Consider the following 15,175-nt stretch of genomic DNA (forward strand, 5'->3'; position numbering starts at 1 on the left):
CCCCGCCTGCCCCCCCCGCCCCCCCCTGCGGCCCGCAGCGGCCGGCAGAACTGCCGCGCCACGGCAGAAACTACTGCTGACGCAGAAACTACTGCTGACTTAAGTGACAAACAACCTGAACTTGGGACAGTGACTCTTTCAAAATAAAACTGTGGAGAATGAAGTATAGATCAAGAATTAGTGACAAAACATTAATGCAAGAGTAACTGCAGATACTAAACGTGATAGAAAACTGTGGCATCTACTCTGGGTCAATCTCCCCACAGAAATATATATATCTTTCAGTACTCACAAAGTTGTCACTGAACTTAGCTAGCAATTGCATAGTACTAACTCCGTTGCTGCTGTTAAACCTTTCTGATAAACTCAAGTCCACTCAACCCATTCTAAATTGCAGATGCCTCAGGCACAGAAATAGCATTAGAGCCCCATTGACAAGCACATTAGATTATCAGGACAAAATTCAGCTTTCAATATATCTTGTTTATTCCAAATCCTGACGATTCCTCCTTTAAATGAATTGGGAAAGAAACTTTCAAGCCTGTTCTGGTCCTTACACATGGTAACTGCTTCTATAATTACATCTTTGGAAACTGTAAACTCTTTCTGGAAATACTGAGTTGCCCTCCGGGGTGTTCATATTAAGTATTTAAGTGGCTCAGTGGTTCAGTTTACCTTCAACTCTTTAAGCTAAGAAAGTAACGCAGCTGGGCTGAGATAACATGAGGTATGTAAAAGCTCAGTCAAAATTAATTTCTGGACCTTAAATGTATATAGGGTGTAACCTCAGTGTGTATAGACATCGTTATGTATATTTAACTTTGCTTGTATTAGGACATAAGTTCCATCTATTTCACTTATCTTCTCTGTGTAATTCACAAGCACAGGTGATGGGCTGAGCTGCAGTATGATGTGTAAATCATGGCATATGCAATTGTTTCGGCAGTGAAGCTGGCAGCAGATGTACAGTCAACCTCCACCCCTGCCTTGCCAGCTATTCACATTGGGGCCAGTAATGCTGGAGTCATTGAACTGCAGAGAAGCAGCTACATCAAGTGGTAAGGATCCCTGAGAACCAATGAACAAAGCTTGTGCAGACTACAGTGCCTGCTGATTTAGTTCTTTAGTTCTGCTCAGTATTTCATTTCTGGTGGAAATGATGCTGAGTATGCAGTCAAAAACCAGCAAATCCCCTAGCAAGCTGAGGGCACTCAGCATTACTCAGCCTCTGGTGGTTTTGGGCTGAATCTGAAGAAAGCACACGCAGCAAAACAGAGGACAATGCCCTGGGGCAGTTCATGCTAGTGTGGACTGGTCATGTCTGTGGAAGAGGAAAGCAGAGACCGCAGCAGTAGGCAGTGGTCAAAAACTGTTCACTGGGTGAAGGACATGGGCAATGCTCATGTAGCAGAAGTACCGTGTGCCCAGAGACACCCTCTAGGAAGCCAAGGAGCTTTGCTGCAGTGCTGGGAATGAGCTGGATCTATGAGGTGTCACCATGGCTATTACTCAAGAGACCCCCTGGACACCTCTTTTCACCCCATCCTAGGAACCATGAAATCTAGAATTTCCACCCAACCACAGAACACTAGAAATCAGTATTAAACAATCTCCAGGTCTGGGATGCCACAGGACAGATCCCTCATTTTAGATAGACAGAAAAGGTCTGAGGGACTATCATTTTCCCATGCCATCTGAAATACTTCATAAGCTGATTGAATTTGTTCATTAACACTAGTGGAAATAAAATTTCTCCTCCTCAGCAGCTGTGTTGAAGAAAGGAGTTTTCATTCGGCATCTGGAAGCAGCAAGCCAAATGCTACAGACCAGGCTGGCCTGCCCCTATCTACAGGTACCATGGGTGGTCCCACCTGTGGAAATCCAGAACTTCACCCTGCAACTGCAGGTGAATAATTGGGGTTGAAGCCTGACCTGGTCTGCTTTTCACAATCATTTTAATACCTTTTAAGTAGCATCAGGCTACTATACCACAATAGCTCAGAAAACCTTGATGTAGACATATGCAGGATTATACTTGAGATACAAGATTTGCATCAGTTGACTCCCTCAGCTGGTCTTCATTTTTCTCTACTTCACCATGCTCACCCCAATTCAAGCCAAGCACAGTATTTCTTACTAATGTCATTACAAGTTACAAATGAAACCTTAGATGTTGGAAATGGATAAGGGCCCACAAAAAAGACTGCTATCTGAGGGAGAAGGAAATCCCACAGGGCCACTGCTTCTCCTGGGAGTGAGCACCCCTTGCTCCCTGCTGCCCCAGCCTTTACCTGCTTTCATGTCATTATCATCTCCCCGAGCTAAAAAACGTAAGTGTTGACTGCTGGACCTCACCATGGCAGGCATCGCAGCAGCAAGCAAAACTACAAAGGCAGAAAGCCTGATCTTACAGTATCCCTTTAACAGCAGTAGAGGAAAAGTCTGGTGTTTATAAAGTAAAAAACTAAACTGAGAGCCCAGCTTCTCCAAATGCTCCATCCCCTCTCACTGGGATTACTGGGCAGCGGCAGCTGGGAACAGTCTATGTCCGCTGGCGACAAGCTGCACTCTTGTTAAACTGCAACAGTTTTGGAAAAGACCTCTTTTCCAAACAAGGGTGGGCTCAGTTTGATGTAACTTCATTGGGTATCATCTCTGACACAGCCCCTTGAACGTGTACTTATTGCAAATGAGGTGTTTTCTCATGCTGCTGAGGGATACAGAAATGAGAACAACAAAAAGAAGCCACGTCACGGTACATCATGGTAATGTTTTACACCACAAGAGATAACAGTAATCTTTTGCATTTCTTTTCCAATTTCTAAATCGAGATTGGTTCTTATCTAGCATTTAAATAGTCATTGACCTTTTGAGAAAAAACCCATATAGTAGGTAATCATGATTGAAGGAAAGGGGAAACTTAAAAATACGTACATACACAGAGACAAGAAACATGTCAACACCACTTTACCACTTTTGTATTTTATTGTGGAACTGAGTTTGTTTCCTTTACATCAAATATCCTCAATGGAAGAGGGGATATTGCACACAAATATCATAAAAGCACTACATATTACTTTCACTGGAAACTAATTTTCTACATTAGATATGACTGGATAGAATAGAAGTGATGCAGGATTATAAGACATAATACCATACACAGCTGCAGACTGACACAAACACCATTCAGAACAAGAGAGAGGAGGTGTGTGAGGTGCTTCTCAGCCAGCAACAAGACTGCTTCTTTCCATAGTTTGGAAGATAATGGCTGCATGCAAATGCGTGAAAGCATATTTCAGATTTCCTCTTTTACAGTTGTGATTACAGCCCAGTCTTGAAGAGGTAGCTCCTGCCATCTGGAGCTCCTAGCTAGTCTAGTGTGGAGAAGCTGCTTTTTAATTATTCTTTTTTTTTTTTTCTTTCTATATTTTTATGCCATTGTTTTATTTAGTTACTTAATTTTTTTAGATTTTTTTTAAAGTCACAACAAACAGACTTTTTTTCTTTTTTTTTATTTTAAATAGCAAACATTTTTAAACCAGGTGAATAATATAATTGCATTCTAAGAAATGCTTACCCCTAGTTGCTTTTAGTGTTTTTTTCAATTATTAAGTGAAAAGATGAAAGCTTACAGTTTCTTTCAAGTGTAAACATTATACTTTTTCCTTTTCTAATAAATCCAGACCAACAAAATTACTATTTCTCTCAAAACATCATTACTGAGCAAGAACCTCTGGCGACAGTTGAACAAAGAGAAGCGTGTGACAGCAATGTCCCAAATGCACAGTAAGCACTCTTTGGAGCTGACTTGCTTGTGGTGGGAGGGATTGAAAATTCAATTAACAAATTGATTAAATCTTAGTAAATGAGTACCGGAACTCTCCTAAAATATGTAAGCTAATTAAAAAAAACCCCATTCATGTACATAGTTATCTCCATTCACCACAGTCTGTAAAGTAAAAAAAAAAAATCAGAAGTGATTTCTATGAAAGATGGGGTGAAAATAGAGATCAATAAAGTCAGGCCCACCACAGGACTTTGAAAAGGCATGCAAGAGAGGCCCTGTCCAAGTTCAGGAGTGGGGTGGGATCTCCAAAGTTAATTCTTCATTGAATTATATGAAGCAGTATAGTAATAGCATAAAGATCATGACTGGGAATGCTGTTATGGATAATACCATCATTTAAATGGAGTGTCCTTTACACTCAGATATTGAATCTTCATAATTAGAGTAATCAATAACAAACCATGCTCCTAGAAATCTATGCTGATCAACAGCACTCATCGTTAATGTACACGGTACATTTTGATGACTGTTACACTAAACTAATTGTGTAGTACTAGGACGAGCACAGTTAGATTAGTTCCACAGGCAGGAAAGACATTAAGGGCAAGAGGAGCTAATGGAGGAGTTCATCGCTGTGTTGCACCCAGGCGCTCTTGCCATTTGAAAGGGAATGGATGGAACAGGCATTACAATACCTCAGAATAGCCACACCGGGGTTTTAGTATTTTTGTAGCAGCAAAAAAGCGAATGTACATTTTAGATCAGCTGTAACTGTCTAATTATTATTATTTTAAAAGTAAAACAAATGCTTGAGCCATCACAAACTTGCTTGGGGAGACTTAAGGCTTGATTCTAATTTCATTTACAGTAGGACCAAATGACTGTAACTTCCCTGACTGTAGTGAAATTGCTCCTGATTCACAGGAGTAAGTGGCGTAAGTGAGATTAGTTTCAGGACCGCTGCTGTACTTAAAACAGATTTTCTACCAAAGCAGAGATACAAACCATTTCAGATATTGTCAGAAAATCAGAATACCTGTTCCCACCCACTCAAACAGTTTGAAATCTGACCTATATAAGAAAGTAGACAAAGCAGACAGAATTGTAGAAGTAGTACAACTATTCTGCCAAACATTTTGCCTAGAACTTTGTAGACTTTGTATTACAAAAGCAATTTTAAGTGAATGATTATGAGCCCAGCAAACATGCTTGTTTTCACAATACATTTCCATCTGCCTTTTGTGCCATAGTCATTCTGAGTTATTCTTAACGACTTAAAAGGTATAGCAATAAATAAAACAGCACTGCTAGAGATACCTAAAAAAAGAGAAGACATTAAAAATAAATCAAAACCCCCAACAACTGACAAACAGTAATTCACAGCATTAAATGGGCCTCAGGAGCCCACATTTAAAGGACCCTAAAGCAGTGTAAAAAAAACGCTCATAAAAATTAGGAGTGCAAACATATACCTATTAAACAAAAATATCCTAACAATGTAAAATTCAAATAAATTATAAGTAAAGAAAATAAAATGAGGTCATAGATCACTACATTGTGAAACTTAATACCAGCCATAATGGTGAATCATACAGACAAGCATGTATCTCCATTCTGGAGCCCTTTACACCTTCTTTAAATTCAGATTTGCAAACCTTCTACAATGTAACAAGATTTTTTTAAATTGGGGTAAAACTTCTGAGACTAAAAAATCCAAACTGTCTTAAATCACAGAACAGTGATGCTGTTCCTCTGCAAGCAGTCTAGGGAAGGAAAGGAAGAGGGAGAGGAGGGAGGAAAGGAAGGAGGAAAGGAAAGGAAAGGAAAGGAAAGGAAAGGAAAGGAAAGGAAAGGAAAGGAAAGGAAAGGAAAGGAAAGGAAAGGAAAGGAAAGGAAAGGAAAGGAAAGGAAAGGAAAGGAAAGGAAAGGAAAGGAAAGGAAAGGAAAGGAAAGGAAAGGAAAGGAAAGGAAAGGAAAGGAAAGGAAAAGGGTTATTTCATCTCTGCTTTTCTACCAAACTGCTTTGCTGCTCATCAATGAATCAGAGATGAAAAAAATAATAATCTCTTAAGTTAGCTACAGGAACCTGGATTCAGTTTCTGTCTGTCATAGTGACTTCCTCTGTGACCTTGGGCTAGCTGTTTCCTCATCTTAAAAAGTAGTATCAAAACATATTCTTGCATTTTTGGCTGAAATAAATCATTAGCTCATCAGACAAGCCTTGCCTATCACCATAGCCATGTATGCACATATGGTCCTGATCTCAACTGATGTCTCTAGGTGTTAATGCAATGCAAAGACTCTGCAATCAAAACTTTGCAGTCAACTGTGCTAAGTCAATCATTTTGTTATTTTAGCTTATTGCTTATTCTATCTTTTTTCAAGATCTTGTGAGGGTTGAGAATGTAGGTTACACCCTTGCAAGTATTAGGCAATCAACTTTTCAAATCCCATATTCTGTCATCATCAATAGATTAATTTTACCACCAGGGTGCCCTTCTACCCCCCTCACCCCCAAAAGGCATTGGCAGTTGTCTATTTTCCATAAAATTTACCTCAATATCCATTCTCACTAGAACCTTAAACAACATTATTCATTTATCTTACAAAACTACTAAAAAAATTACCTTCACCTGAAAAATTTTTCTTTGCATTTTCCTGTAAATGAAAACATTTGTTAAAAATTCATCTATTAAAAGTTCACGCAGCACTAAAAAAAAGGTTTCTGTACATTTGTTCCCATATTCACTCTTAAATTAAACAAATAAAATAAGGTAAGACAAAGGAAGGTTGAATACTGTACAGGCTCACAGGTAACCTTTTTCATAATTCTGAATGTTCACTAAGTTTTGTAACTCTGATACTGGACACCACTTCAATCTTGCTTCCCCAGTACAAAAGAAGCTTTCAAAAAAAATGCTCATCTTGCCTTGTTGAGCTGTCCACATGCATCAATGAAGCGTTCACATGACTAACATACGTAATTCATAGCACCAAGCCATTTGACCAGTCAGATAGGTTTCTAGTACCACACATGCACACTCACACTTCTTTATTGGTGTAACTATGATCCTACACAGATGTTTTATAAATTTGCTGTCTCAACATTAAAAAATAAGTGCATCAAGTTTCTTTGTACATTCAAGTCACTTTCTAAGGCAAATTGTCTACTGTATGTACTCCCAACCGCTTTGGTATTTTGCTTCAGTTAATCAACGGTGGACGTGGGTGTTCAAGCATGTGGACTGGTCAGTTCTGGCTGGAGTGAGCGGACTTTCACTGGGAGCATGCCTTAGACCAACAATTCTGCATGTTGAAAGAAAGGTTTTAGACTTCCGGATGGGGTGCAGACTATGTGCGTATTTGGCCTATGATTGTTATGGTATGTCAGTATGCAGAGTTCAAATGAAAGTAGGAAACTGCTGATGAGCATTTAGGTTGTACGTCCCTTCCTAGCCACATTCTGTTTCTTTTTCTTTTCTAGCTAACTTAATTCTGTAAAAAAAGGATCCCCCTTGTGATAGCTCAGATTGATACAAATTTAAAACTTTCTTTTCATGTGAGAGCATAAGCAGACTGCAGTAAGCAATACATCTATTGCCATGAGACTAATGCAGATCTAATTACTTATTACTTTCTCCTCCTACCCCTCTCTCTCTTTCTCTCTCTTTGTGTTTCTTTAGAGGGCAAATGCCTCTACCTGGCAGAAGTCAGTTGGGGTTGCTAGTGCATGGTTTCCAAACATTCAGCAGAGGTGAAACGGGATCTGTATTTTTGCAGTAATTTGAACCCTACTATGGGAATACTGTTATTTCCCTTAGCAATCAGCAAAGACTGAAAAATATTAGTGACTTGCATCACTGTGACACAGTATAGCATTTGGCAGGTATACAGTTCAGCAGTTGAAATAAATGGGTTTATTTATTTTTTAGAAAAGGTATTTTCAAACTGAAGAATTTCTGGAAACAAAGTTTAATCTTGTGGTGCATGGTCTTGTTCTTACAGTTCAATCTTGCATGCGGGAAAAGATTCATCCTGCATAACAACAGTGCTGCTGCTTGCCAAAACCATGATGTTGAGGTCCTGCTGTTTCTCATGGGTTTCTTGGTACCATTCCCTCATCACTTCTGAGTCATGGGTTGGGATTAAGGTCACCTGCAACACAAAACAGAAGTCCTGAGGAATGGACAAGTATGTTTCCCTTTTGGAAAGAGTGGGTCTTTATGCAATAAATAGTTGGATAAATGAATGGATAAAAGGAAATAAACAGACACATAGGTAAGGTAAAATAACTGCAAAGAAGTAGTTTATCAAAATAAAACCTTGTTTTTCTTAAGGTGCTGAGATGCAGCTTTCCAGAGAAGTAGCAGTCTGTAGTCTGCACTGATAGCTCTTCAGATTATGGCCAAATATTTGTTTACTTATTGATCATGATGGAAAGGCACAGGAAGTTTCCAAGTGTATGTGATTACCATATAAATCATGAAATATTCACTCTTCTTTCCTACTTACAAACTGCAATGTTTCCAAACTTGGATCATATATGGTATGGTAACAAGATGAAACAGCCAAATGGCCCTGTAAACCAGCCCCCAACTGTTTCATTCACCAGGAACAGGTCAGAAGGGCCAGAAATGGGGGAGCAGATGAGTGTGGTGCAGCTCTGTGCTTCACTCGGGTGTCCTCTCACATTATCAGTGAAACGAGGTGCCCAGCCTAGGGACTCTACTCCCCGGCAGCCGCTGTCCACTCCAGAGGTGCTCTGGTTTCCCATAGTCGCTTCCCAGAGAAGGTTAAATTTCCAGATAGAGATACTAGTGAAGAGCCTACCTGCATGTTACTCTCCCACTGCGCCTTGCCCTCCAGCAGGGAGTCCAGAACAGCCCTGCTTGGCTCTTCAGCTGCAGAATCATTCCCGCTCACCACGTAGTAGGATGACCGCACCCTCTTGAAAAACTCAACGTCAACGTTCTTGCTATTGCTGTGGTTGGGAATGTACACCAGATCCAAATACACCGGAGGTCCTGGAGGCACTGCTGTAGATTTTGCCACCTTAGTATTCCCCGGTCCTTTGGAAATCAAACAACAAAAGAATATATCACAGGCTGGTTAAAAAAAAGCATTTATTAATTACTGTTAGAACCACTGAGGTGAGATGTGTCCAATTATGGCATTACTCTCCTACATCTAATGACATGTTCCAGCTTTGTTGTATCCTGATTACAATTGTAATGGGAGGAAAAACCTGAATAACTGTTACTGTATAATACAATAAAAACTCACTACCACATAACCAAAAATTGACTGAACCTTTCCCAGTAATATACTACTACTATCCAACAATTACTACGCAGGGCTGTGATTACTGAATTACCATTCAATAAATGGTGGTATTATTTTCCAGGTTAAGAAGCACAGCTTTTCAAAAGTCTCAGGTATGCACAATTATAAAACCTAGGGTCACACAGGGAGCCATGCAGATTTGAAGCAGTCCTGAGATTTGGGGTATCAACACACAGCAAGACACCTGTTGATATGCTCAGACTGCCTTACAGGTGGTGCATCAGGAAGCTACTACATGTGAGCAGAAAGAGGGTCAAAGAGGAACTTGGGAGGACAGAGAAGCTTGTAAAGCAATTACTTCAGGGAACTGAGAACAAGTGTTTGTTTGCCTGCTGGATCCTTATTTGCATACACAAATTAGCCACTTACCACAAAAAGTAGGGGGAAGCATGTTTTTGCTGCTGTACATAGTATAGTGCTTCTTCTAAGAAGAGCTTCAGTCAATAGGAAGTTCAAAGTTTAAATACATTAAAAATACTACCTTTGAAATGTATCTACTAATGGAGACATGCAAAAGATGGTGTAAGAAAGGAACAGTGGACCACTTAAAATGGGGAAGCTAAAGACAGTTGAATACTGGTTGGTTTGTATTGAACCCTAGAACTGCTCCTTGTAAAAAAGCTTTCAACAGAACATCAGCCCTGAAAACAGCAACATCAAACTATCCCCCAAACACTCTCTAACAAGATCTGCCGGAAACAACAGATTAGCACAATGTCTCCTTCAGTAATTTAATTCATATTTTATTACTACTTAAAATACACAACAGTCATTCAAAATGACATTAACTTTCTGTATGTTTAGTCACCACTGATGGCATAAGACTTTAACTGGATTATGTGATGTACATGCCTAGTTCACTGAAAGTGCTCTTACTACTGTTATATTTTTTTAAAATACTCCTTTTAAAATTAATCCAGCAAAGAAATAAGAGCATCCAATGGCCGATAGTACCTTTGCCTCCCACAATATTAAATTGCATTCATTTATGTTAAGAGAATTGTGCCTACTTGTTTCTTACAATGAATAAAGTGGTTCACTTTGCTACTGATTTCACTTCACCTACAAAAGTGGTACTTTTAATTCTATTAGTTGGTTAACAGTTTAGACAGCTAGTATTAAGTTTTTATATTTTATGTACTCTCTGAGCAAATTGACACATCAAGTTTCTCAGATTACTGAAGTTAAATTAGTGAATTTCATGCATTTAAATGTGGCCTTTACACACTGGATTTATATTTAAAACCTGGACTTTCTTTGGGGGTTTGCTACAAACCACATTCTCAGCTGATACAAAGGCAAACTAACTTCACTGCAACAACTAAGAAAATCTTAACACTAGGGACTGCTCTCTGTCTTTACCTGTGGTTGCAGTCTTTGCTGACTTGGATGTTGTTGTATTTGCTGCATTCTTGGTGTCCTTATCTTTCTCTTCCACTCGAGACTTTACTTCTGGATTAGAGATATTTTTGGTTGCCTTCTCCACAGACTCCTTCTTTTTTGGAGAAGCTGTTTTGGAAATTTTGTCTAAAGATTCTTTTATAGCTGGCTTTGGTGAAGCCACTTGTTTTGATTTACCATCACTTTTCTTAACAGGAGAAGACGACTTGGTCTTAGTACCCTGCTTTTTTGTCTTTGTCTTTTCTTTGAGGTCCTTCTTCAAAGGTTTACCTAAATTCTGATCAACAGGCAGAGCCTCTGGATCCACCATGGAAACATCAGGGTGCCTAGGGGAAGGGCTGCGATCCTGCATCGGGACAGGCGGTGGGTCAATGTGTTTGTACGTAATTGTCTTGTCTGTTGGAATGGTTTCTGACTCATCTTCTGAGTCAATGTTAGCATCTGCAGTGATGGAGGGACATTCCTCAGTCTCTGGGGGAACATCCGAATCAGTCTGAGATGGGGCAGACTCGCTCACAGACGTGGGAGGGGTTTCATCACACTGCCGCCCTTGCTGCTTTCCCCCAGAAGGTGGCTGAGCTCCCCCAGATTGAGTTAACGGCTTCTCTTGATCCTGAGACTCTTCTTCACTTGCAAACCACTCAAGGGGGTTTGGGTTGATAAATGAGGGTGAAAGTTCAGTTTTGGGATGTTTATATTCGCAAGAGGACACAAGGCATAAGTCAACATCTTGACGGGATTCTGCTAACGGTTTTCCTGGAGTGAAATGTGCACTTGCTTCATAGGAATAACTAGTAGCTTCGGGTGACCTGGTGGTTCTCCCAGTTGTCTCAAATGAGTAATCTGTGGCTTCAGGTGAACTGGAGGCTTTCCCAGTTGTCTCATAGGAGTAAGCCATGGCCTCTGGTGATCTGGTGGTTCTCCCAGTTGTCTCATAGCAGTAGCTAATGGCTTCTGGTGACTTAGTGGTTTTCCCTGTTGTCTCATAGGAGTAATACATAGTATCGGGTGATCTGGTAGCTTTCCCAATTTTCTCATAGGAATAATCTGTGGCCTCAGGTGATTTGGTGGTTTTCCCTGTTGTCTCATAGGAATAATCTGTGTCCCCAGGTGACCTGGTGGTTTTCCCTGTTGTCTCATAGGAATAATCTGTGTCCCCAGGTGACCCGGTGGTTTTCCCAGTTGTCTCATAAGGATAATCCATGGCCCCTGGTGACCTGGTGGTTTTCCCTGTCATCTCATAAGAATAATCTGTGGCCTCAGATGACCTCATATTTTTTGCAATTATCTCATAGGAATACTCTGTGGCCTCAGGTGACCTAGTAGTTTTCCCGGTTGTCTCACAGGAATAACCCATGGCCTGAGGTGATCTAGTAGATTTTCCAACTGCCTCATAGGAGTAGCTAATATCTTCTGGTGACCTAGTCGTTTTCTCTGTGGCCTCATAAGAATAACTAAGTTCTTCTGGTGACCTGCTGCTTTTCTCTGAATCTTCTTTTTCTGGACTGAGTAAAGGTTCTGGACTGTGCTTTGTTAGGGGTTCCTGGTAACCAAATGCTTTGACAGAGGACACTTGCAGTGGCAATGAAGGTGTGTGACTAGCTGACACCGCTTCTGTGATTGCAGGAGGTGAATCTGGAAAACTAGGAGAGTACAGAGGAGAAGATTCCCTTGGAGTTAATGGAGATAGATCAGACTTTGGTGACAGCTTTTCTCCTAGGCTCTGCACCTTTTCTGAGGTAAAAGAAGAATGTAGTGACATATCTCTGGGTGGAACAGCACCTGAAAAAGTTTCCTCTGGCAGTGGTGAAGTTACCTGGGAAGGTGTATGAGCTGATGAAGTTGAGGATGAAGCTTCAATTTGAGAAACTGAAATAATTTCTGAAATATCTTTCTCCTGAGAGTAAGATGACTGCTCCACAGGGGAAATCCTCTGTGCAAAAGTAGGCTCCTGTATATCTGAAGGGCTATAATCTACTTCTGTTGGTCCATTTTCAGATATATGGTGTATACTAGTGCCTACAGTAGGATATTCTGGAGATTGCCTACTAAAGTCCATTGCTAAAGACTGCTCAGGGGACTCCTGACCAAATTCCACTGACATAGTTGACTGCTCAGGAGATCTGTGATCGTGCACCGGCGTTCTTGATTTTGCGGTTTTAGGTGAGAAATCTGGTGGAGAAATTGACATGGGCCTTGGGCACTCTTCCTTAGATGGAGACATTTCTGTTTCCTGAAAAGTTGTTGGTGTTTGTACAACTGACACTGAAAGGGAATCATCAACTTCAGTAGAGTGGGGAGATCCAACCTCAGCATGCAAAGAAGGAGAGACATCATCAGTAGTTGGTTCTGGAAATGAACTAGTAGCAACAGATGCTGTAGAAACAGAAGCTACTCCTTCTATATGGGAATAGGTGTCTTCTGCTACAACCTCATCAACAGGAGTTGCAGACTTGTCAGAAACAGTGCCTTCGGAAATTGACATTTTGGTATCTTCTTTTAAAGAACCGAACTGACTGATATCTATTTGAGTAGGTGAGAGATCACCTGCTAATTTCCGCTCATCCAAGACCAGTGAAGACTGGGAGCTGCTGGGTTCTGTATCCTCCATTTTCCTTTCCAGGCTGAAGCCTTCCTTAATTACCATAAACTCCATGCTTTTTTCATCTTGTTTTTCTTGGAAAAGGCCCACAGAGCTGGCTTCAGAAGCTGGGCTCATCTGAACAGGTGATTTTTCTTTTTCAGGTTTCCCCTCAGAAGGACTTTCATAATCTCTGATGGGAGACTTTAAATCAGCACTCAAAAATGTATCATATGTGGTCTCTGAACCTATCAGTGGTGGACTCCGTAGAGGCGAGAGAACCTTTTCAATAGGAGATTCTGAATCTGGCACAGGCTCATCCATAGGGCTTATTCTGGGTTTTCCAGACTCATCTTTGACTTCACTGAATTCAAAGCTAACAGGAGCTTCTGTTGACTTTTCACTGGTTTCAGACGGAAGCTGACTGGACTTTTCATCAGTGGGAGACTGATAATAAGGTGTGTGGCCAGCACTACCAGCAGCAGACTGTGAGGGAGATGCTACTTCTAATGTTTTATCTTCAGGGCTTGCACAGTGCTCTTCAGCAACTTCTTGATGTACATCAGGCAATGTAGCAACGGGGACAGGCTCAGACGAGACCTTGATCTCATTGGGAGTAAGCGAAAAGTTCACACTACGTTCACTCAGTGGTGTTTTCGCAACAGGTGATGGAGGGGACAAACTGTCAGCTGGACTCTTGGCTGGACTACGTTTTCCACCAACATCTTCTTGATAGGGTTCTTTGATTTCTAATCTGGCAGTGCCTTGGATTTCCCTTTCTTTTTGCCGGTATACATCTTGGAATGCAGATTTGCAGAATTTGTCTTCCTCTAATGAAGAAGGTGGTGAGATGGTGGAAGCTGAGGCATTATAATCTTTACCTTCTGTGGCCTCTGTTTTGGATCCTTCAGATAATCCATTAAAAGCATCTGGAAGTGGAGAAAGTTTAGGTCTGCCAAACTCTTGAGAGTACAGTGATGTCTCATACTTGGTAATGTTCACATACTCCTGAGAGGGTGACTCGCTTTCCTCATTGTTAGTTTCATCACTCATGACATCCCGGGGTGTTGACATTTCATCCATTGGAGTTGGTTCACTGGATATTTCAATGGTAGACTGTGTGTAACCTGAAGTAGCAGTGAATTCCTCAGGTTGATCTTCTCTATTTTCTTCATCAGAAACAGTGGCTTCACTTTCTGAACCACCAGGTAATGTCTCATCATGGATAGAAGAGGCTGGTTCAACTGCTGGAGACTGAGGCTCTGAGCGTTTTGTTGGTGTAATTATGAGTAGGCCATATTTATCTTCAACTTCACCAGCTTCTGCAGCTTTGTCTACCACAGCCATCACATAATCTTCTTCAGCTTCTATTTTTTCAGTTTCCTCTTCATCTCTGATGTCTTCTGCTTTGTCCTCCTCATCTTCTTCAGTCTCTTCAGTTTCTGCCTTTTCTATTGCTTCTTCCCTGTCTTCCTCAGCCCGTTCATCTGATGTCTCATAATCTGCCTTCTCAGTATACTTTTCATATTTAATGTTAGCATCTGCTTCAGCCATTATTTCTTCTGAGCTCTCTTCAATTTTTCTTGGTTCCTCCATATATGGTTTTGTGATGTCCAGTGGTGTCTTTTCTTCTTCATCTTCACCTCGTTCTTCAGCTTCTTCTGTCTCTGCCTTTTCCTCATAATCTCCTGCTTCGGATGATTCTTCCAAGCCAGTTCCCTCATCTTCAAACTTTTCGTTGTCATCAACCCTGTGCTTTTCCACAGGTTCCAATTCTTCGGGTGTCTGTTCACACTCACCCTCAGCCTCTGTGGTAGTTATGCCTTCATCAGAGGACTCAGCAGGTCCTTCATTATCTAATTTTTCTTTCTGTATTTCAAAGGCCTCTTTTTGTACTGTGCCAGTGAGTTTCAGTTCATCCTCTATAAGTGCAACTTGAGGTTTTGTTTCTTCTATTGTTTCTACTTCTTCAGCTTTTAATTCCTCAAAATCCTTTGTTAAATCCTCTGGTGAAGACATAAGGGATCTCTCCACTTCAAGTTCCTTTCCACCGGCTGGGGGGT

At 40.8% G+C, this 15,175-nt stretch overlaps 1 protein-coding gene across 1 annotated transcript in view; it reads right to left on the minus strand.

Annotated features, from left to right (window-relative positions):
- Window positions 1-7,435: 7,435 nt before the first annotated feature.
- MAP1B (microtubule associated protein 1B) overlaps window positions 7,436-15,175 on the minus strand; it is a 14,391-nt gene continuing 6,651 nt past the window's right edge. Inside the window, 4 exon segments of the mRNA XM_009279935.2 lie at window positions 7,436-7,942; window positions 8,618-8,856; window positions 10,493-11,850; window positions 11,953-15,166. Of these exon segments, the coding sequence (XP_009278210.1) occupies window positions 7,787-7,942; window positions 8,618-8,856; window positions 10,493-11,850; window positions 11,953-15,166 (4,967 nt within the window). The 3' untranslated portion in view covers window positions 7,436-7,786.

This window comes from Aptenodytes forsteri, unplaced genomic scaffold (genome assembly GCF_000699145.1).
Source record: "Aptenodytes forsteri isolate BGI_AS27 unplaced genomic scaffold, ASM69914v1 Scaffold99, whole genome shotgun sequence".
NCBI lineage: Eukaryota > Metazoa > Chordata > Aves > Sphenisciformes > Spheniscidae > Aptenodytes > Aptenodytes forsteri.